A 25,098-nucleotide genomic window follows, 5' to 3' on the forward strand; every position below is an offset into this window, starting at 1 on the left:
CCTTTTTGAATTCGGGCTGTAACACAACAAAATGTGGTATGAATCAAGGGTTCTGAATATTTTCTGAAGGCACTGTATTTATGATTCAAACAACTCAGGAATGAGAGGAATTGTAGCCAGTGTTTCTGCCTGCAGAGTGCTGTGTGTGTGTGTGTGTGTGTGTGTGTGTGTCCATACAGGAACATCCTACCACTGTTCTCCCTTCTCCTCTCTCCCAGAATTCTAGGCTTTCACAAGGATTAGATGGACCCCATTATGGTTTATCCATCAACTACATCTATTCATCTATTATAGAAAGGATATTTTCTCTTTCGTGTACAATTATAACCCACCTGTTCCCTTGATGCCTTCATAGAGATCATTGAAAGTTGTCATCATAGATATATGGAATCCAGAGGTGAAACAGGATTCCACACCTGCCAAATAATAGGTCATGAGTTTCATCAATCTCATCAGGTTTCATATCAGAAACAAAGTCAGTGTGCCCCTCAACCCTGCTGAGTGAGTGAACCCTCCCTGTACAGATGTAGGATCATAATATGAGCAAGTTTGCTACAGCAGGAAAACAATCCTGTTGTATTAGGATTATAATTTATGTGCATTTTCGTAGAGGTTGATACATTTTTCGTAAGTGAAAATCAAGTCTGAAATTTCCTGCAACAGGGGGATCAAATTAAGATCCTACACCTGTACCTCTCCATGCTGACTGGATGCTCTCTCTCTGTTCAGTGCAGCAATCAGGTTGCTGCTTACTCATCACTCCAATAGAGACTGTATCTGCAACCGCACAGCAGGACAGGATGCCGTTAGTGTAGTGTTGTCGGCTCTACGTGTGTGTGTGTGTGCGTGTGCATGTGCGTGTGTGTGTGTGCGTGCGTGTGTGTGTGTGTGCGTGCGTGTGTGTGTGTGAATGTAACACACATACACACATACACGTGAGATGCCATTCCTGTGCCCATTGCCAAGCTCTGTGTGCCAACCAGACAGAAGGGCAAGAGGCCTAACAGCGGTAGCAACATTAGTCATAGAACATATATCCATGATGCATTGGATAACAGGAAGCAGAGATTAAAGGCCTATATGTTGGAAACAGTTCTGAGAGTATTTTGTTATGTATCCCAGAGAGGTACATTATACGTGATGTATCCCAGAGAGGTACATTAGAAGTGATGTATCCCAGAGAGGTACATTATATGTGATGTATCCCAGAGAGGTACATTAGAAGTGATGTATCCCAGAGAGGTACATTAGAAGTGATGTATCCCAGAGAGGTACATTAGAAGTGATATATGCCAGAGAGGTACATTAGAAGTGATGTATCCCAGAGAGGTACATTAGAAGTGATGTATCCCAGAGAGGTACATTAGAAGTGATGTATCCCAGAGAGGTACATTATATGTGATGTATCCCAGAGAGGTACATTAGAAGTGATGTATCCCAGAGAGGTACATTAGAAGTGATGTATCCCAGGTACATTAGAAGTGATGTATCCCAGAGAGGTACATTAGAAGTGATGTATCCCAGAGAGGTACATTAGAAGTGATGTATTCTAGAGAGGTACATTAGAAGTGTCGTATCCCAGAGAGGTACATTAGAAGTGATGTATTCTAGAGAGGTACATTAGAAGTGATGTATCCCAGAGAGGTACATTAGAAGTGATGTATCCCAGAGAGGTACATTAGAAGTGATGTATTCTAGAGAGGTACATTAGAAGTGATGTATCCCAGAGAGGTACATTAGAAGTGATGTATTCTAGAGAGGTACATTAGAAGTGATGTATTCTAGAGAGTTACATTAGAAGTGATGTATCCCAGAGAGGTACATTAGAAGTGATGTATCCCAGAGAGGTACATTAGAAGTGATGTATCCCAGAGAGGTACATTAGAAGTGATGTATTCTAGAGAGGTACATTAGAAGTGATGTATTCTAGAGAGGTACATTAGAAGTGATGTATTCTAGAGAGGTACATTAGAAGTGATGTATCCCAGAGAGGTACATTAGAAGTGATGTATCCCAGAGAGGTACATTAGAAGTGCATCATTAAGTGGTAGAAGTAATATTTAGATCAAATGTTCTATCAGAACAAGATGTGATCTGGTTTCATCTGACCACTTGAGATTGAAACAGGATGATATTTCTCCAATGAATTGGTCTTATTTTGTAAAAGCGAGTCATCCTGTCTTCTAAGTGCTCTCTCTCCTTCTCTCTCTCCCTGTTGATCCCTCTGTCTCTCTGCCAGGCTGTAGGAATCTGCGCTGTTAATTCCCCTGCTTTAATTCAACGCTATTTGGAGTTGAGACACTTGTTCCCTGTGTAATGGCTACTTGTCATGAATCATTCAGCTGATTTAAATAGACACACACACATATGCACGCCCACAAGCAGACACACACACACACACACACACACACACACACACACACACACACACACACACACACACACACACACACACACACACACACACAAACACGCATGCACGCACGCAAACACACACACGTTGGTTCCTGTGGCCACTTCCTGTGACCAGTTCCTGTGACCAAATCCATGGCATGTATCTTGATAAATCAAACTTTTACACCCCAAACTTGATAAAAACACAAGGCAGCATCTCATTAATCAATCTAGATGTAATCCCACGACTGCATGGCCAAGCACGACTCCAATACCATTACTAAGTTTGATGACGACACAACAGTGTAGGCCTGATCACCGACAATGAGAAGACAGCCTAGAGGTCAGAGAACTCGCAGTGTGGTGCCACGACAACAACCTCTCCCTCAATGTGAGCAAGACAAATGAGCTGATCGTGGACTACAGGAAAAGGCGGGCCGAACAGGCCCCCATTAACATCGACGGGGCTGTAGTGGAGCAGGTCGAGAGTTTCAAGTTCCTTGGTGTCCACATCAACAACAAACTATCATGGTCTAACACACCAAGACAGTTTTGATAAGGGCACGACAACACCTTTTCCCCCTCAAGAGACTGAAAAGACTTGTCATGGGTCTACAGATCCTCAAAATGTTTCATAGCTGCACCATCGAGAGCGTCCTGACCGGTTGCATCACCGCCTGGTATGGCAACTGTTCGGCATCCGACCATAAGGCTCTGCAGAGGGTAGTGTGTACGGCCCAGTACATCACTGGGGCCAAGCTTCCTACCATCCAGGACCTATATACTAGGCCCAAAAAATTGTCAAAGACTCCAGTAGCCCAAGTCATAGACCATGGTTGATGCTGTGGTTTATTTATAGTTTTCTCAGGGAGATAACTAACTAGTATTGTGATGATGGCTGCAGGCCGGTACAAGTGTGTGTGTGTGTGTTTGTTTGTGTCACCAGGCTGTGGTTCAATACAGCGGAGACAGAGTGTCTGACAGAAGGCCAGGCAGCAGGAACAGGAGAAGCCCTGAAAAAGAGAAAGAGAGACCTGGAAAGCCCTGAAATGAGGCCAGTCCCTCTGAGGCACCAGACAGGCAGGCTGGCTGGCTGTGTGTGTGTGTGTGTGTGTGTGTGTGTGTGTGTGTGTGTGTGTGTGTGTGTGTGTGTGTGTGTGTGTGTGTGTGTGTGTGTGTGTGTGTGTGTGTGTGTGTGTGTGTGTGTGTGTGGAGCTTCTTATCTCTTCTCTCTGCATGTTGTATTGATCTGTATCACTACAACACTAACTGTAACCCAGGACAAAGTGACAGGATTTGTGTATCAGAGAGACAGAGAGAGACAGACAGAGAGAGACAGACAGAGAGAGATAGAGAGAGAGAGACAGAGAGAGAGACAGAGAGAGAGAGAGAGAGAGAGTCGAGAGAGAGAGAGAGAGAGAGAGAGAGAGAGAGAGAGAGAGAGAGAGAGAGACAAGAGTGTTATGTACACCCTCCCTCCCCCATCACCCACAGGTTAAGTCTTAAGAGGACAGTGGGGTAAAATAAAATAGACCATATGGTGCAGATTAGTAGTAATCTCCATGAATCTGAACCCTCTGACTGGGTGTTAAACCATTTCAACATTCATGAGAAACATACAGATGTTGTATCTTCATTTGACCAGTTTCTCAAAGCACGAAAATAATCCTGCAGCCACAGGACATGTGAATTATTATCTTGTTTCTAAACAATATACATTTTTGTATGGGTTGTACATTTTTTAGATAGGATAAATCAAGTCTGAATATTTGAAAGTGAATATTATAATCTTTAGAAGCCATTTTAATCCTTGAATACACTACAATGTGCATTTCCTGCTACACGGGACAATTATCTGCATCAAACGTAAGATATTACAACTGTAAAATGGGCACACATTCAATTTCCCTGTTCTGGTGAAAGCTGCTCAAGTCTTCTTGTTGTCTTGCAGATTTCTACACAGTGTGAGACCTTCTGCTTATTTCCAATCAACTAATCCACATTTATTCAGCTTGAGTCAGTGTCCCACCTTGTCATTCCTAATTGGTTGAATTGCATTGTCTTCTGTGAGTTAGTTTATTGAAATATTGAATGCCTTGAATTATTTTTGGGGGAAGAGCCCCCATTGCGTCTACTTCTAATGTATGTTAGAGAGTGTTAAGTGTGAGCGTTTTGAGATCGTGGTCCTTATGACATCACCACCCAACCAGTCCATATGGACACTTGTCAATTAAGGACAGACAGCTGGCTGTTGAACAGATACTGTTATAGACAGGGAGCATGAGGATAGGCTTCTCTCTCGTTCTTTCTCTCTGTTCTTTCTTTCTTCCTTTCTGATGACAGATGGAGAGAGGGGAGGGGGTTGGATAGAGAGAGAATGGCTGTTGTTCCCCAATAAGAATGGTCACATGTTAGCCCACTGTGTGCTGCTGTTGAGAACAGCAACCCCCCCCCCCCCCCCCCCACCACTACAATCATCTAAATGTCCTCATCAGCTATGTTACACAGTTGAGTATTTTAAAGTTGAGTTTAAAACAAATGACAGTATCATAATCAACTGTAGGGCCATGTCCCCAAGTACTTAAAATGGTAGTACATACTGTACCTATTGTAGTACATACTGTATATATGGTAGTATATACTATATATATATATATATATATATATATATATATATATATATATATATATATATATATATATGGTAGTACATACTGTACCTATTGTAGTACATACTGTATCTATGGTAGTATATACTATATATATATATATATATATATATATATATATATATATATATATATATATGGTAGTACATACTGTACCTATTGTAGTACATACTGTATCTATGGTAGTATATACTATATATATATATATATATATATATATATATATATATATATATATATATGGTAGTACATACTGTAGCTATTGTAGTACATACTGTATCTATGGTAGTACATACTATATATATATATATATGGTAGTACATACTGTACCTATTGTAGTACATACTGTATCTATGGTAGTATATACTATATATATATATATATATATATATATATATATGGTAGTACATACTGTACCTATTGTAGTACATACTGTATCTATGGTAGTATATACTATATATATATATATATATATATATATATATATGGTAGTACATACTGTACCTATTGTAGTACATACTGTATCTATGGTAGTATATACTATATATATATATATATATATATATATATGGTAGTACATACTGTACCTATTGTAGTACTTACTGTATCTATTGTAGTATATACTATATATATATATATATATATATGGTAGTACATACTGTATTTATGGTAGTACATACTGTACCTATTGTAGTACATACTGTATCTATGGTAGTATATACTATATATATTAATGGTAGTACATACTGTATTTATGGTAGTATATACTGTATCTATGGTAGTAAATACTGTATCTATGGTAGTAAATACTGTATCTATGGTAGTAAAAACAGTATCTATGGTAGTATATACTGTATCTATGGTAGTAAATACTGTATCTATGGTAGTAAATACTGTATCTATGGTAGTAAAATGGTATATATGGTAGTATATACTGTATCTATGGTAGTATATACTATATATATATATATATATATATGGTAGTACATACTGTACCTATTGTAGTACATACTGTATCTATGGTAGTACATAGTGTATCTATGGTAGTATATACTATATATATATATGGTAGTACATACTGTATTTATGGTAGTATATACTGTATCTATGGTAGTAAATACTGTATCTATGGTGGTAAATACTGTATCTATGGTAGTAAAAACGGTATATATGGTAGTATATACTGTATGTATGGGACATACAGTGCATTTGGAAAGTATTCAGACCCCTTGACTTTTCCCACATTTTGTTACGTTACAGCCTTATACTAAAATTGTTAAAATAAAAAATCTATCTATACATGATACCTAATAATAACAAAGCGAAACAGGTTTTTAGACATTTAAAAAACCCAGAAATAACTTATTTACATAAGTATTCAGACCCTTTGCTGTGAGACTCGAAATTGAGCTCGGGTGGATCCTGTTCCATTGATCATCCTTGAGATGTTTCTACAATTTCATTGGAGTCCAACTGTGGTAAATTAAATTGATTGGACATGATTTGGAAAGACACACACCTGTCTGTATAAGGTCTCACAGTTGACAGTGCATGTCAGAGCAAAAATCAAGTCATGAGGTCGAAGGAATTGTCCGAAGAACTCTGAGACAGGATTGTGTCGAGGCACAGATCTGGGGAAGGGTATCAAAACATTTCTGCAGCATTGAAGGTCCCCAAGAACACAGTGGCCTCCATCATTATTAAATGGAAGAAGTTTGGAACCACCAAGACTCTTCCTAGAGCTGACCGCCGGGCCAAACTGAGCAGTCTGGGGAGAAGGGCCTTGGTCAGGGAGGTGAGCAAGAACCCGATGATCACTCTGACAGAGATCCAGAGTTCCTGTGTGATGATGGGAGAACATTCCAGAAGGACAACAATCTCTACAGCACTCCACCAATTAGGCCTTTATGGTAGAGTGGTCAGATGGAAGCTACTCCTCAGTAAAAGGCACATGACAGTCCGCTTGGAGTTTTCTAAAAGGCACCTAAAGACTCTCAGACAATGAGAAACAAGATTCTCTGGTCTGATGAAACCAAGATTGAACTCTTTGACCTGAATGCTGAGCGTCACGTCTTGAGGAAACCTGGCACCATCCCTACGGTGAAGCATGGTGGTGGCAGTTTCATGCTGTTGGGATGTTTTTCAGTGGTATGGACTGGGAGACTAGTCAGGATCGAGGGAAAGACGAACAGAGCAAAGTACAGAGTGAAAACCTGCTGTAGAGTGCTCAGGACCTCAGACTGGGGTGAAGGTTCACCTTCCAACAGGACAACGATCTTAAGCACACAGCCAAGACAACTCAGGTGTGGTTTCGGAACAAGTCTCTGAATGTCCTTGAGTGGCCCAGCCAGAGCACAGACTTGAACCCGATCAAACATCTCTGGAGAGATGGCGACGCTCCCACCTCCAACCTGACAGAGCTTGAGAGGCTCTACAGAGAAGAATGGAAGAAACTCCCCAAATACAGGTGTGCCAAGCTTGTATCGTAATACCCAAAAAGACTCAAGGCTGTAATCACTGCCAAAGGTGCTTCAACAAAGTACTGAGTAAAGGGTCTGAATCCTTGTGTAAATGTGATATTTCAGTTTTGTATTTTTAACACATTTGCAGAAATTTCTAGAAACCTGTTTTTGCTTTGTCATTATGGAATATTGTGTGTAGATGAGAAGAAACAAAACAATTTAATAAATGTTCTGGTCTGAATACTTTCCGAATGCACCGTACAGACCACATTGTTTTCTCCCCAGGTATTTTGAGCCTGTTCTCACCAGCTGTAGATGCTGTGTTTATGTCGTACAAGACCATGTAGCTGGTGTCAGTGTGAAGCGGTTGAATCGTGTCACGGCTCCCTGCATGCATCCCCCCCCCACACACACACACACACACACACACACTCCCTTCATCTCTTTTTGATGGTTCCATTAAAGGAGCGTAGATGTCTGAGGAGAGGATAGAGGGAGGTGAGTTGAGGATAGAGGGGTGGAAGGATGGAGAGATAGGTTCGGCCGAGGGAGAACAAAAGACAGCCAGAGATCAGGGCGCTCCCGTGGTTCCAATCCCTTCTCTCACTCTCTCTGTAGATACACTGGAAGTGAGGTGTTGTATCCGCGGTTAAAGGGAGCAGGGTTCTGTTCCTTTTCAATATGGAACACAACAGAGTACAGGATAGAATGTCGAACAGATGGTTTATTGACATGAGAGCCCGCTCAAAGGGTAGCGACCATGTGACCTTACTCATCAAGGTTAAATGATTGTACATGACACTAATTAACCAATATAACCACAGCTCTAAAACTGGGGACACACAGTACAACATATCTGTCATATCATATCTGTGATGATATTTTCAGTCTCAGAAACATACAGTATAATCTCTATCCCTGTGAGTGATCATGGTTTCAGTCTCAGAAACATACAGTTTAACATCTCTGTCCCTGTGAGTGATGATGGTTTCAGTCTCAGAAACATACAGTATAACATCTCTGTCCCTGTGAGTGATTGTGGTTGCTGTCTCCTTCTCTATCAGAAACTGAGACTGAAGGACAATCTATCCAGTAGCATTTTCTGTATCTCCATCTGTTCTTAACTATCTTGCCTAGTTAAAAAAAAAGGTAAAAAAAAAAAAAATGTATTTCAATTATGAGGTGTGCCTTGTTAAAAGTTCATTTGTGGACTTTCTATCCCTCTTAATGCGTTTGAGCCAATAAGTTGTGTTGTGACAAGATAGGGGGGTATACAGAAGATAGCCCTATTTGATAAAAGACCAAGTCCATATTATGGCAAGAACAGCTCAAATAAGCAAAGAGAAACGACAGTCCATCATTACTTTAAGACATGAAGGTCAGTCAATCCGGAAAAGGTCAAGAACTTTGAACATTTCTTCGAGTGCCGTCGCAAACAAACATCAAGCGCTATGATGAAACTGTCTCTCATGAGGACTGCCACAGGAAAGGAAGACCCAGAGTTACCTCTACTGCAGAGGGTAGGTTCATTTGAGTTACCTGCCTCAGAAATTGCAGCTCAAATAAATGCTTCACAGAGTTCAAGACACGTCTCAACATCAACTGTTCAAAGGAGACTGCGTAAATCAGTCCTTCATGCAAAGAAACCACTACTAAAGTGCACCACTAAGAAGAAGAGACTTGCTTTGGCCAAGAAACACGAGCAATGGACATTAGACCGGTGGAAAATCTGTCCTTTGGTCTGAGGAGTCCAAACTTGAGAGTTTTGGTTCCAACCGCAGTGTCTTTGTGAGACGCAGAGTAGGTGAACGGATGATCTCCACATGTGTGGTTCCCACCGTGAAGCATGGAGGAGGAGGTGTGATAGTGTGGGGGTGTTTTGCTGTTGACACTGTCTGTTATTTATTTAGAATTCAAGGCACACTTAACCAGCATGGCTACCACAGTATTCTGCAGCGAATGCCATCCTATCTGGTTTGCTCTCAGTGGGCCTATCATTTGTTTTTCAACAGGACAATGAACCAACACACCTACAGGCTGGGGCGGCAGGGTAGCCTAGTGGTTAGAGCGTTGGAAGGTAACCGGAAGGTTGCGAGTTCAAACCCCCGAGCTGACAAGGTACAAATCTGTCGTTCTGCCCCTGAACAGGCACTGTTCCCAGGCCGTCATTGAAAATAAGAATTTGTTCTTAACTGACTTGCCTGGTTAAATAAAGGTAAAAAAAAATAAATAAAAAAAGGTCTATTTGACCAAGAAGGAGAGTTATGGAGTGCTGCATCAGATGACCTGGCCTCCACAATCACCCGACCTCAACCCAATTAAGATGGGTTGGGGATGGGTTGGAGCGTGGAGTGAAGGAAAAGCAGCCAACAAATGCTCAGCATATGTGGGAACTCCTTCAAGACTGTTTAAAAAGTATTCCAGGTGAAGCTGGTTGAGAGAATGGCAAGAGTGTGCAAAGCTGTCATCAAGGCAAAGTGTGGATTTGAAGAATCTCAAATATAAAATATATTTTGATTTGTTTAACAAGAATTGAAGCTTTCTGCCAACATCAGATATGTCTATGTCCTTGGATTTTTTGTTGTTGTTACTTACAACCCTTGAATGAGTAGGCTTGTCCAAACTTTTGACTGGTACTATATTTTGTTGGATAACCATAATGCAGTGTGTCCTAAATCTCTCCTCCAGTACCCACAGCCGTTACATTTATAGATCAACTCTAATTTTAGCACCTGTTTGAACTACAGCGCTTGATGTTCATTTGTGACCAACAACACTAAGATTCAGAGATCTTTCTCTCTCTCTGCTTTCTCTATCTCTGCCTTTTCTCTCTCTGCTTTCTCTCTCTCTGCTTTCTCTCTCTGCTTTCTCTCTCTCTGCCTTTTCTCTCTCTCTCTCTCTCTCTCTCTCTCTCTCTCTCTCTCTCTCTTTCTCTCTCTCTGCTTTCTCTCTCTCTCTGCTCTCTCTCTCTCTCTGTTCTCTCTCTCTCTGCTTTCTCTTTCTCTGCTTTCTCTCTCTCTCTCCTCAGACTCATGGAGGAACGTGAGGGTGAAGGAGGATGTAGCAGAGGTGATGCTCCAGAAGCTGAGAGACAAGACAGAGTTCACTGTGCTGGCCACTCTGAAGCAGGAGAGACTCAACTCTGGAGTCCTGCTCTCCATACACTATGCAGAACACAGGTAAGACACAGTCCTCTCCATACACTATGCAGAACACAGGTAAGACACAGTCCTCTCCATAAACTATGCAGAACACAGGTAAGACACAGTCCTCTTCATACACCATGCGGAACACAGGTAAGACACACATCTTGATTTAGAAACCATTTGTGTGCTGTTATGTAATGGAGGTAAGAACGTGTGTCTGACTGGTTGAAGTCCAGTCAGAGACACTATAGAGGACCCTGGTTGAAGTCCAGTCAGAGACACTATAGAGGACCCTGGTTGAAGTCCAGTCAGAGACACTATAGAGGACCCTGGTTGAAGTCCAGTCAGAGACACTATAGAGGACCCTGGTTGAAGTCCAGTCAGAGACACTATAGAGGACCCTGGTTGAAGTCCAGTCAGAGACATTATAGAGGACTCTGGTTGAAGTCCAGTCAGAGACATTATAGAGGACCCTGGTTGAAGTCCAGTCAGAGACACTATAGAGGACTCTGGTTGAAGTCCCGTCAGAGATATTATAGAGGACCCTGGTTGAAGTTCCTTCAGAGACATTATAGAGGACCCTGGTTGAAGTCCAGTCAGAGACATTATAGAGGACCCTGGTTGAAGTCCAGTCAGAGACACTATAGAGGACTCTGGTTGAAGTCCAGTCAGAGACACTGTAGAGGACCCTGGTTGAAGTCCAGTCAGAGACATTATAGAGGACCCTGGTTGAAGTCCAGTCAGAGACATTATAGAGGACCCTGGTTGAAGTCCAGTCAGAGACATTATAGAGGACCCTGGTTGAAGTCCAGTCAGAGACACTATAGAGGACCCTGGTTGAAGTCCAGTCAGAGACATTATAGAGGACCCTGGTTGAAGTCCAGTCAGAGACACTATAGAGGACCCTGGTTGAAGTCCAGTCAGAGACATTATAGAGGACCCTGGTTGAAGTCCAGTCAGAGACACTATACAGGACCCTGGTTGAAGTCCAGTCAGAGACACTATAGAGGACCCTGGTTGAAGTCCAGTCAGAGACATTATAGAGGACTCTGGTTGAAGTCCAGTCAGATACATTATAGAGGACTCTGGTTGAAGTCCAGTCAGAGACATTATAGAGGACTCTGGTTGAAGTCCAGTCAGAGACATTATAGAGGACCCTGGTTGAAGTCCAGTCAGACACTATAGTTGAAGTCCAGTCAGACACTGTAGAGGACCCTGGTTGAAGTCCAGTTAGACACTATAGAGGACCCTGGTTGAAGTCCAGTCAGAGACACTATAGTTGAAGTCCAGTCAGACACTGTAGAGGACCCTGGTTGAAGTCCAGTTAGACACTATAGAGGACCCTGGTTGAAGTCCAGTCAGAGACACTATAGAGGAACCTGGTTGAAGTCCAGTCAGACACTATAGAGGACCCTGGTTGAAGTCCAGTTAGACACTATAGAGGACCCTGGTTGAAGTCCAGTCAGAGACACTATAGAGGAACCTGGTTGAAGTCCAGTCAGACACTATAGAGGACCCTGGTTGAAGTCCAGTCAGACACTATAGAGGACCCTGGTTGAAGTCCAGTTAGACACTATAGAGGACCCTGGTTGAAGTCCAGTCAGAGACATTATAGAGGACCCTGGTTGAAGTCCAGTCAGACACTATAGAGGACTCTGGTTGAAGTCCAGTCAGAGACATTATAGAGGACCCTGGTTGAAGTCCAGTCAGACACTATAGAGGACTCTGGTTGAAGTCCAGTCAGAGACATTATAGAGGACCCTGGTTGAAGTCCAGTCAGACACTATAGAGGACTCTGGTTGAAGTCCAGTCAGAGACATTATAGAGGACCCTGGTTGAAGTCCAGTCAGACATTATAGAGGACTCTGGTTGAAGTCCAGTCAGAGACACTATAGTTGAAGTCCAGTCAGAGACACTATAGAGGAACCTGGTTGAAGTCCAGTCAGACACTATAGAGGACCCTGGTTGAAGTCCAGTCAGACACTATAGTGGGCCCTGGTTGAAGTCCAGTTAGACACTGTAGAGGACCCTGGTTGAAGTCCAGTCAGACACTATAGAGGACCCTGGTTGAAGTCCAGTCAGACACTATAGAGGACCCTGGTTGAAGTCCAGTCAGACACTATAGAGGACCCTGGTTGAAGTCCAGTCAGACACTGTAGAGGACCCTGGTTGAAGTCCAGTCAGAGACACTATAGAGGAACCTGGTTGAAGTCCAGTCAGACACTATAGAGGACCCTGGTTGAAGTCCAGTCAGAGACATTATAGATGACCCTGGGTGAAGTCCAGTCAGAGACACTATTGAGGGCCCTGGTTGAAGTCCAAAAAGGATGAAACGAAGTGAATGGAATGGTATAAATAAACAGGCATTTGATGAGATTCCATTAATTCCGTTCCAGCCATTACTATGAGGCATTACTATGAGGCATTACTATGAGGCATTACTATGAGGCATTACTATGAGGCATTACTATGAGGCATTACTATGAGGCATTACTATGAGGCATTACTATGAGCCATTACTATGAGCCATTACTATGAGCCAGTCCTCCCCATTTAAATTTCCACCAACCACCACTGGACTCCATATGTGGACCCTGTAATAAAGAGGCAAGAAGCTGAAAGGTCCGGGCCTTGGGTAACGGCAGTACAACGCTGACCTACACCAACCAGTCATACAGATCAGACTGTGTACCACCTGTCAAGATTTCCCAAGTGTCATCTCATAAAGTTCAGCCTGCCATTGTTTTTATGGTGTGTGATTTGGGCATGGTTTTCACGAGGTCATTTGAACAGTAGTATTAGCACTTCACTGCCAAGGCTCTGTTGTTGTTCTGAAGACAGTCCATATTAGGTTAAACAGTCAGATTATGATTTATCCCCGTTTTCATTGTTCCTACCTCCAAGGACAGCTTTATATGGATTTTTTCATTTTCTTTAATCTTAAATGTGGAAAATAAATCCTTTGGGAGAAGCAGAGCAAATCAGCTGGTCCTTTCTTCAGTGGAAGCATTCTATCCCTCTATCCTTCTGATGTTCCTCTGTCCTTTTAGTAATGGCTTCAATCTATCCCTTCATCCATCCATTCCTCTATCCCTCCGCCCCTACATCGTTCTCTCTTTCTTCCCAATCACTGATGTAATGGCTTCAATCTATCCATTTATCTATCTATCTATCTATCTATCTATCTATCTATCTATCTATCTATCTATCTATTCAATTCAATTGAAGGGGCTTTATTGGCATGGGAAACATGTGTTAACATTGCCAAAGCAAGTGAGGTAGATAATATATAAAGTGAAATAAACAAAAAAAATTAACAGTAAACATTACACATACAGAAGTTTCAAAACAATAAAGACAATCCAAATGTCATATTATATATATATACAGTGTTTTAACAATGTACAAATGGTTAAAGGACACAAGATAAAATAAATAAGCATAAATATGGGTTGTATTTACAATGGTGTTTGTTCTTCACTGGTTGCCCTTTTCTCGTGGCAACAGGTCACAAATCTTGCTGCTGTGATGGCACACTGTGGAATTTCACCCAGTAGATATGGGAGTTTATCAAAATTGGATTTGTTTTCGAATTCTTTGTGGATCTGTGTAATCTGAGGGAAATATGTCTCTCTAATATGGTCATACTTTGGGCAGGAGGTTAGGAAGTGCAGCTCAGTTTCCACCTCATTTTGTGGGCAGTGAGCACATAGCCTGTCTTTTGAGAGCCATGTCTGCCTACGGCGGCCTTTCTCAATAGCAAGGCTATGCTCACTGAGTCTGTACATAGTCAAAGCTTTCCTTAAGTTTGGGTCAGTCACAGTGGTCAGGTATTCTGCCACTGTGTACTCTTTGTTTAGGGCCAAATATATATCTATCTATCTATCTATCTATCTATCTATCTATCTATCTATCTATCTATCTATCTATCTATCTATCTATCTATCTATCTATCTATCTAATTATTTTTTCTTCCAATCATTTATGTAATGGCTTCAATCTATCCCTTCATCTCTCCATCAATCCATCCCTCCATACTTCCAAACCTTTCTGCAGATGGATAAACAGACAGAGGCATATCTCGAATGATTGATTTTCTGTAGTCAGTGTTGGAGAAAGACCTGTGACATTTTCTCCCCCCAGACACAGTATTGATGACATGGCCTCTAAGGTCACAGTCAACCTGTCATCTTCCTTTAACTCATGGATCAGTGCTTTATTAACACACACACACACACACACACACACACACACACACACACACACACACACATACACAACTACACCTGTCGGTGCAGGTGTAGTTTTAGCTCTAGCAGTCTGGAGAGAGAGAGAGTGACCAGAGAGATGAATACTCTGGCTGGGTGTTCTAATCAGAGAGATGAATGCTCTGGCTGGGTGTTCTAATCAGAGAGATTAATAATCTGGCTGTAAACTCCTCTGTAAACTCCTATGTAAACTCCTCTGTAAACTCCTCTGTAAACTTCTCTGTAATCTCCTCTGTAAACTTCTCTGTAAACTCTCCTCTGTAAACTCCTCTGTAAACTCCTATGTAAACTCCTCTGTAAACTCCTCTGTAAACTTATCTGTAATCTCCTCTGTAAACTTCTCTGTAAACTCTCCTCTGTAAACTCCTCTGTAAACTCCTCCGTAAACTACTCTGTAATGTCCTCCGTAAACTCCTCAGTAAACTCCTCTGTAAACTCCTCTGTAAACTCCTATGTAAACTCCTCTGTAAACTCCTCTGTAAACTTCTCTGTAATCTCCTCTGTAAACTCCTCTGTAAACTCTCCTCTGTAAACTCCTCTGTAAACTCCTCCGTAAACTCCTCTGTAATCTCCTCCGTAAACTCCTCAGTAAACTCCTCTGTAAACTCCTCTGTAAACTCCCCTCTGTAAACTCCTACGTAAACTCCTACGTAAACAAACTCCTCTGTAAACTCTCCTCTGTAAACTCCTCTGTAAACTCTCCTCTGTAAACTCCTCTGTAATCTCCTTCGTAAACTCCTCTGTAAACTCTCCTCTGTAAACTCCTCTGTAAACTCTCCTCTGTAAACTCCTCCGTAAACAAACTCCTCTGTAAACTCCTCCGTAAACTCCTCTGTAAACTCTTCCGTAAACTCTCCTCTGTAATTGAGGAATTCTTTCTTGTAAGTGTTTTCAACTGTAGTCCCTGTAGTCCCTGTAGTTCCTGCAGTCCCCGTAGTCCCCGCAGTCCCCGTAGTCCCCGCAGTCCCCGTAGTCCCTGCAGTCCCCGTAGTCCCCGCAGTCCCCGTAGTCCCCGCAGTCCCCGTAGTCCCTGCAGTCCCCGTAGTCCCCGCAGTCCCCGTAGTCCCCGTAGTCCCCGCAGTCCCCGTAGTCCCTGCAGTCCCCGTAGTCCCTGCAGTCCCCATAGTCCCTGCAGTCCCTGCAGTCCCCGTAGTCCCTGCAGTCCCCGTAGTCCCTGTAGTCCCTGTAGTCCCTGCTGTCCCTGTAGTCCCTGCTGTCCCTGTAGTCCCTGTAGTCCCTGCTGTCCCTGTAGTCCCCGTAGTCCCCGCAGTCCCTGTAGTCCCTGTAGTCCCTGCAGTCCCTGTAGTCCCTGTAGTTCCTGCAGTCCTTGTAGTCCCTGCAGTCCCCGTAGTCCCCACAGTTTCTGTAGTCACCGCAGTCCCTGTAGTCCCCGTAGTCCCCGTAGGCCCCACAGCCCCCGTAGTCCCCGCAGTCCCCGTAGTCCCCGTAGTCCCCGCAGTCCCCGTAGTCCCTGCAGTCCCCGTAGTCCCTGCAGTCCCCATAGTCCCTGCAGTCCCTGCAGTCCCCGTAGTCCCTGCAGTCCCCGTAGTCCCTGTAGTCCCTGTAGTCCCTGCAGTCCCTGCTGTCCCTGTAGTCCCCGTAGTCCCCGCAGTCCCTGTAGTCCCTGTAGTCCCTGCAGTCCCTGTAGTCCCTGTAGTCCCTGCAGTCCCTGTAGTCCCTGTAGTTTTAAGAGCAATGCAACTACTGTTGATTTACTTGTTTGAATGTGTCTGCAGCTTTTTCCCTGCAGCTTTTCAGTCCCACTTTTTAGTGCTCTGAATGATGACACGTTGTACCACAGAAACAGTAGTTTCAAAAGGAAAAACCTACAGCAATGACCTCTCAGGCGTCAGCCATTCTAACAGATACTAATAGATTGAGTGTGTCTGTTATCCAGGTATCTGGAGTTGGAGAGCAGTGGGCAGCGTAATGAGATCCGTCTCCACTACCGTACCAGGGACCAGCGGCAACACACTGAGGGGTTCCCCTACTCCCTGGCAGACGACCGTTGGCACAAGCTGTCTGTGGCCGTCAGTGTCTCCCACGTGGTGCTGCACGTCGACTGTAACAGGTGAGTGTGGGCACTGGGAGGGGAGAGGGAGAGAGAGTTTAATGTTAATGTTTAATGTTAATTTTTATTGTTTATTTCACTTTTGTTTATTATTTACACTACCGTTCAAAAGTTTGGGGTCACTTAGAAATGTCCTTGTTTTTGAAAGAAAATCACATTTTTTGTCCATTAAAATAACATCAAATTGATCAGAAATGCAGTGTAGACATTGTTCATGTTGTAAATGACTATTGTAGCTGGAAACGGCAGATTTTTAATGGAATATCTACATAGGCGCACAGAGGCCCATTATCAGCAACCATCACTCCTGTGTTCCCACGGCATGTTGTGTTAGCTAATCCAAGTTTATCATTTTAAAAGGCTAATTGATCATTAGAAAAACCTTTTGCATTTGTGCTGATTACAGTTTTTTTTACAATCGCTTGGACCCATTTCTCAATACTTAAGTCACTTTTTCAAAACTCTTCACCCAGTTCTCCTAACTAACTTTCAGCTTGGCACAGCAGTTCATTTCACGTTGAAAATGTACTAAAACTACCAAAACACTTCATACATGTCTGAAATCAACTCGTTGTTCCAGAACACTGGCAAAGGTTGTCACCCAACGAGCACATTTTGTCAGTCATAAAACAACGACCTAAACAACACTAACAACAGGTAGCATTACACAATGTTTACATTACAAAACAGGAATGACACCTCTCTACTGTTTAGAATTCACTGCAGTATATATTACAGGAATGTATCAGACATGATGCAATATGCTTCAATATGTTTTATGTCATTTTATGGCATTGAGTGATTCCAAAATACAATCATTTGTATGTACACCATCTACCGATACAGATACAGTACCAATGCTAGTCAACCCTGTCTTCTGCATTTGGCCACAGGTTCTCATCCACGTCACATCTTATGTCATCCTGGGCAATACACCTAGGAAAGAATCTTTTGGCATGCCTAGTCTATCCCTGGCAATCTTCTGCAGATATGTCCAGGCATCCAACATTCATTGCGTCCAGGAGGGACATTTGATCATGTGGATGGTGGTCATAAACCTTCTACCTCCATGAGGAAAATAATTCCTCTATGGGGTTGAGGAATAGAGAGTAAGGAAGGAGGAAAATAATTTCTCTATGGGGTTGAGGAATAGAGAGTAAGGAAGGAGGAAAATAATTTCTCTATGGGGTTGAGGAATGGAGAGTAAGGAAGGAGGAAAATAATTCCTCTATGGGGTTGAGGAATAGAGAGTAAGGAAGGAGGAAAATAATTTCTCTATGGGGTTGAGGAATGGAGAGTAAGGAAGGAGGAAAATAATTCCTCTATGGGGTTGAGGAATAGAGAGTAAGGAAGGAGGAAAATAATTCCTCTATGGGGTTGAGGAATGGAGAGTAAGGAAGGAGGAAAATAATTCCTCTATGGGGTTGAGGAATAGAGAGTAAGGAAGGAGGAAAATAATTTCTCTATGGGGTTGAGGAATGGAGAGTAAGGAAGGAGGAAAATAATTCCTCTATGGGGTTGAGGAATGGAGAGTAAGGAAGGAGGAAAATAATTCCTCTATGGGGTTGAGGAATGGAGAGTAAGGAAGGAGGAAAATAATTCCTCTATGGGGTTGAGGAATAGAGAGTAAGGTGGGAGGAAAATAATTCCTCTATGGGGTTGAGGAATGGAGAGTAAGGAAGGAGGAAAATAATTCCTCTATGGGGTTGAGGAATGGAGAGTAAGGAAGGAGGAAAATAATTCCTCTATGGGGTTGAGGAATGGAGAGTAAGGAAGGAGGAAAATAATTCCTCTATGGGGTTGAGGAATAGAGAGTAAGGAAGGAGGAAAATAATTCCTCTATGGGGTTGAGGAATAGAGAGTAAGGTGGGAGGAAAATAATTCCTCTATGGGGTTGAGGAATGGAGAGTAAGGAAGGAGGAAAATAATTCCTCTATGGGGTTGAGGAATAGAGAGTAAGGTGGGAGGAAAATAATTCCTCTATGGGGTTGAGGAATGGAGAGTAAGGAAGGAGGAAAATAATTCCTCTATGGGGTTGAGGAATAGAGAGTAAGGAAGGAGGAAAATAATTCCTCTATGGGGTTGAGGAATAGAGAGTAAGGAAGGAGGAAAATAATTCCTCTATGGGGTTGAGGAATGGAGAGTAAGGAAGGAGGAAAATAATTCCTCTATGGGGTTGAGGAATAGAGAGTAAGGAAGGAGGAAAATAATTCCTCTATGGGGTTGAGGAATAGAGAGTAAGGAAGGAGGAAAATAATTCCTCTATGGGGTTGAGGAATAGAGAGTAAGGAAGGAGGAAAATAATTCCTCTATGGGGTTGAGGAATGGAGAGTAAGGAAGGAGGAAAATAATTCCTCTATGGGGTTGAGGAATAGAGAGTAAGGAAGGAGGAAAATAATTCCTCTATGGGGTTGAGGAATGGAGAGTAAGGTGGGAGGAAAATAATTCCTCTATGGGGTTGAGGAATAGAGAGTAAGGTGGGAGGAAAATAATTCCTCTATGGGGTTGAGGAATGGAGAGTAAGGAAGGAGGAAAATAATTCCTCTATGGGGTTGAGGAATAGAGAGTAAGGAAGGAGGAAAATAATTCCTCTATGGGGTTGAGGAATAGAGAGTAAGGTGGGAGGAAAAGGGACATCATCCTGGGATGGGCTGCAAACCACTCTGTGACTGTATGGGAGGGGTGAAATGCCACATTGTCCCATACAATTACAAACGTTTCCGCCTCACTGCAACCCTTTCCTCACCTGACCCACCCCTTCCATAGAGGTCATCCAGGAATGTAATGAGACGCTCGGTGTTGTTTGGCCCAATTAGCAGTTTGTCTAACAGAAATCCAACAGAGGATATTGCTCCACACATTGTGATGTTGGCACCCCTCTGTCCCGGGACGTCCACTGAGGCTCTTTTCCCAATAACATTCCTTCCTCGTCGCTGTGTTTTGGCCAAGTTGAAACCAGCCTCATCCACAAAGATGAATATGTGGGGTGTTTGCCTGGCTTCAATCTCCATGACTCTCTAAAATATATCCACAAGGCAACATAAGAGTTAGGCTATTATGGTAGTTTGTATTATACCTTAAAACATGCCATTGTGTGCCTCTGCCCTGTTTGGTTTGGTTCAAAACCAGTTCTGTATTATATAGTCATCTTACCTGGACTTATTGGTTCCTGAGTTGCTTGACTCGCTCAGAGTTCCTCTCAAAGGGGACAGTGTACAACTGCTTCATCCTGACTTGATGTTGTTTCAGGACTCTAGAAATATTTGTTATGCTTACATTGCCTGCCAACACTCGTCCCGAATCTGTGAGTTTTATGCCATTGTTTCTGATAACCATATCAACGATTGCAGTTTCCTGCACAGCAGTGAAAATCCTACCTCTCCCGCCTGTAGGAGGCAACCGTTGGGTCCTAAGCAGGAATACAAAAACAATTACAATTACACACAAGTAGGTTTGGAGGCTTTGCTCAACTGACTTCTGTAATGTTCGGTTCAGTCAGATGCCCTTGCAGAACGAACATCTTACCTGTTGTTTAGCCGGACATTTCTCAGAATAGATGGCACTGTTGAGTGTTGCAGATTTGGCTGCACTCTCAGACCAGCCTCTCTCATTGATAGACCATGATTTATTACATGATCAATTATAGTGGCCCTAATCTCATGTGAGACTACAGCTCTTGATCTTCCTCTCAGTCTTCTTCCACCATGCATACGTACTCCTCTCCCTCTTCCTCTTCCTCTCCCAGCCACTCTTCTTCCTCTGTCAGCCACTTCTCTATCTCTGGCTGGGTCCATGTTTACATTACAGTACAGCATTATTCCTAAGATGTCCCCTTTTGTATAGATGGTAATGAAATTGAAAGACTAACACCTGGGTAGGTGTTCAGCTACAATGGGAATCAGCTGTGGTTGGTCTAATTGTTTTGATAATATTTCATTTTTTAGATTTAGAATACATCTCAAAACGGTATTACTGTAGAAATGTAGGAAATGTATGTCTTATTCAATTTTGTGTTATTTTAGGGTTTAAACTTAAGTTTAACAGTTTTGAAAAGAGTATGTAAACATGTGCAAATTGGCCTGTAGGTACACAGAGTTTTGGTGGTGGTTGTGTCTGAGTGAGAAAAGAGTTCATGGAAATTGAAAGATGTAGTCATTGAATGCATTTTGTGCCAAAGCAATGAAAAATTATCCATAGTTTAGCCCACATAGACTGCTGTTATGCTCACTGTGTGAAGAGTTTTGAAAAAGTGGCCTAAGTATTGAGAAATGGGTCTTAGCGATTGTAAAAAATTGTAAAGAACCAATAAAATATTATACCAGCCATCTTTAGACTAGTTGAGTATCTAGAGCATGAGCATTTGTGGGTTCGATTACAGGCTCAAAATGTCTAGAAACAAAGAACTTTCTTCTGAAACTAGTCAGTCTATTCTCTTTCTGAGAAATGAAGGCTATTCCATGCGAGAATTTGCCAAGAAACTGAAGATCTCGTACAACACTGTGTACTACTCCCTTCACAGAGGAGTGGGAGGTCCTGGTGCACAACTGAGCAAGAGGACAAGTACATTAGAGTGTCTAGTTTGAGAAACAGATGCCTCACAAGTCCTCAACTTTAAATAGTGCCCGCAAAACACCATTCTCAACGTCAACAGTGAAGAGGCAACTCCGGGATGCTGGCCTTCTAGGCAGAGTTGCAAAGAAAAAGCCATATCTCAGACTGGATAAGATTAAGATGGGGAAAAGAACACAGACACTGGAGAGAGGAACTCTGCCTAGAAGGCCAGCATCCCGGAGTCACCTCTTCACTGTTGACGTTGAGACTGGTGTTCTCAAACTAGACACTCTAATGTACTTGTCCTAACGATCAATTAGCCTTTTAAAATGATAGACTTGGATTAGCTAACACAACGTGCCATTGGAACACAGGAGTGATGATTGCTGATGATGAACCTCTGTACACCTATGTAGATATTCCATTAATAATCAGCCGTTTCCAGCTACAATAGTCATTCACAACATTAACAACGTCTACACTATATTTCTGATCAATTTGATGTTATTTTAATGGACAAAAAATGGATTTTCTTTAAAAAACAAGGACATTTCTAAGTGACCCCAAACTTTTGAATGGTAGTGTACTTCACTTGCTTTGGCAATGTTAACATATGTTTCCCATGCCAATAAAGCACATGAATTGAATTGAGAGACACAGAGAGAGCAGAAAGGGTTGTCGTGAATGGAGGGAGAGAGAATACCTTTAGGGTACCAGTGCTTTACGCTTGGAACACACCGACAGCGTCACTGCGTTTTGGTACACCAGAAAGACATTCATGTACACCAGAAAGACTTTCCAATGAAACTCTGCATATGCCTTGCAGCACAGCATTGCAGAGGCAGCTGCAGTGTGTTCTGTGTGGTGCATATGTTGGATTTATCGAACGTATGGGTCAAACTGTATGTGTAGACGGCGTGCCAGAAACGGTAGCAGAAGGTGAATGTTGAACTTTTGTTGCACACAGATCCAGATGATGCTGCGTATTATTTGCACCATGACGCTGTCGGGGTGTTGGAAGTGTTAGGGATGCCAATGGTGAGCGGGATGGTGTAACAACCCAGCACTATAACACCTGAGTCAGCTAATAAACCAATCATCCAGGTCTTGATGATCTGGTGAAGCAGGTGTTATTGTGGAAGGCTGAACATGAGCAGGGCTGGGAGGGAAGAACTACGGCCGTGGGTAGTACTGCTGTTGTGTCTCCTAAAGCAGGGCTGGGAGTGAAGAACTACGGCCCTGGGTAGTACTGCTGTTGTGTCTCCTAAAGCAGGGCTGGGAGTGAAGAACTACGGCCCTGGGTAGTACTGCTATTGTGTCTCCTAAAGCAGGGCTGGGAGTGAAGAACTACGGCCCTGGGTAGTACTGCTGTTGTGTCTCCTAAAGCAGGGCTGGGAGTGAAGAACTACGGCCCTGGGTAGTACTGCTGTTGTGTCTCCTAAAGCAGGGCTGGGAGTGAACAACTACGGCCCTGGGTAGTACTGCTGTTGTGTCTCCTAAAGCAGGGCTGGGAGTGAAGAACTACAGCCCTGGGTAGTACTGCTGTTGTGTCTCCTAAAGCAGGGCAGGAAACATTTTGTCATCTATTTGAATGAGTAACTGTTCATTATGTTCTGTGTATAAACAGTATTCTATCCACCTGTATGTTCTGTGTATAAACAGTATTCTATCCTCCAGTATGTTCTGTGTATAAACAGTATTCTATCCTCCATTATGTTCTGTGTGTAAACAGTATTCTATCCACCTGTATGTTCTGTGTATAAACAGTATTCTATCCTCCAGTATGTTCTGTGTATAAACAGTATTCTATCCTCCATTATGTTCTGTGTGTAAACAGTATTCTATCCTCCAGTATGTTCTGTGTATAAACAGTATTCTATCCTCCATTATGTTCTGTGTATAAACAGTATTCTATCCTCCAGTATGTTCTGTGTATAAACAGTATTCTGTCCTCCAGTATGTTCTGTGTATAAACAGTATTCTGTCCTCCAGTATGTTCTGTGTATAAACAGTATTCTATCCTCCTGCATGTTCTGTGTATGAACAGTATTCTATCCTCCAGTATGTTCTGTGTGTAAACAGTATTCTATCCTCCAGTATGTTCTGTGTATAAACAGTATTCTATCCTCCTGTATGTTCTGTGTATAAACAGTATTCTATCCTCCAGTATGTTCTGTGTATAAACAGTATTCTATCCTCCAGTATGTTCTGTGTATAAACAGTATTCTATCCTCCAGTATGTTCTGTGTATAAACAGTATGCTCTCCTGCAGTCTGCTCTGTGTATAAACAGTATAGTATCTCCTTGTATTCCTCTCGTCCTCTAGGATCTATGAGAGGGTGATAGAGAATCCGTCTATGGACATTCCCTCTGACACCACCATCTGGCTCGGACAGAGGAACCAGGCCCATGGATACTTCAAGGTATGTTGTAGGGATTCATATCTTCCTGAAAATCTACTAAGTTTCAATACTGAGAATAATGTATCCAGAGTGTCCTGGGAAATACTGCAAAAATTGGAAGTGCCCATTGAAAGAGTTTAAAATCAAGATACGGTCACTATGCCAGGGTTCTCCCCAAATAAGATTGGCGCTGCGCCACCTTGCCGGCTTGGCTGCGTCACTATGCCAGGGTTCTCCCCAAATAAGATTGTTGCTGTGCCACCTTGCCGGCTTGGCTGCGTCACTATGCCAGGGTTCTCCCCAAATAAGATTGTTGCTGCGCCACCTTGCCGGCTTGGCTGCGTCACTATGCCAGGGTTCTCCCCAAATAAGAACCCTCAGCACCCCTACTTTCGGCGGCTAGGCCCTTGGCACGTCTCAAGCAACACGATGGCACTGTCCCAATCAAAACTGCGCTGAAATCAATCTATGACCACACACAACCATTGCGTTAAATTAGTATAACGGATGGATATGATTTTGGGAGTTTCACTACAAGCAAGAATTTGAAACATGCCTTCAATTGGATTAGGCAGAGGTCAGTAATCCAGAGCAGTCTGAAAGGTACAGAACGGCAGGCAGGCTCAGGGCAGAGGTCAGTAATCCAGAGCAGTCTGAAAGGTACAGAACGGCAGGCTCAGGGCAGAGGTCAGTAATCCAGGGTGGTGTGACAAGGTACAGAACGGCAGGCAGGCTCAGGGCAGAGGTCAGTAATCCAGGGTGGTGTGACAAGGTACAGAACGGCAGGCAGGCTCAGGGCAGAGGTCAGTTATCCAGGGTGGTATGACAAGGTACAGCTGGTTCTGTACCTCTGTCTCATCAGGTTCTAGTGATTCCACCTGTCAGGTAGCTGGTTCTGTACCTCTGTGTCATCAGCTTCTAGTGATTCCAACTGTCAGGTAGCTGGTTCTGTACCTCTGTCTCATCAGCTTCTAGTGATTCCAACTGTCAGGTAGCTGGTTCGGTACCTCTGTGTCATCAGCTTCTAGTGATTCCAACTGTCAGGTAGCTGGTTCTGTACCTCTGTCTCATCAGCTTCTAGTGATTCCAACTGTCAGGTAGCTGGTTCTGTACCTCTGTCTCATCAGCTTCTAGT

The 25,098-nt window shown here is 42.8% G+C and overlaps 1 protein-coding gene across 1 annotated transcript in view; it reads left to right on the forward strand.

Moving 5' to 3' along the window:
- Window positions 1-25,098, forward strand: part of LOC110490712 (protein kinase C-binding protein NELL2) — a 107,818-nt gene that overhangs the window by 5,949 nt on the left and 76,771 nt on the right. Inside the window, 3 exon segments of the mRNA XM_090201117.1 lie at window positions 10,554-10,704; window positions 16,837-17,010; window positions 23,888-23,984. Coding sequence (XP_090057243.1) covers window positions 10,554-10,704; window positions 16,837-17,010; window positions 23,888-23,984 — 422 coding nt within the window.

Source organism: Oncorhynchus mykiss, chromosome 15 (assembly GCF_057628025.1).
Source record: "Oncorhynchus mykiss isolate SJ-2025 chromosome 15, ASM5762802v1, whole genome shotgun sequence".
Classification (NCBI taxonomy): Eukaryota; Metazoa; Chordata; class Actinopteri; order Salmoniformes; family Salmonidae; genus Oncorhynchus; species Oncorhynchus mykiss.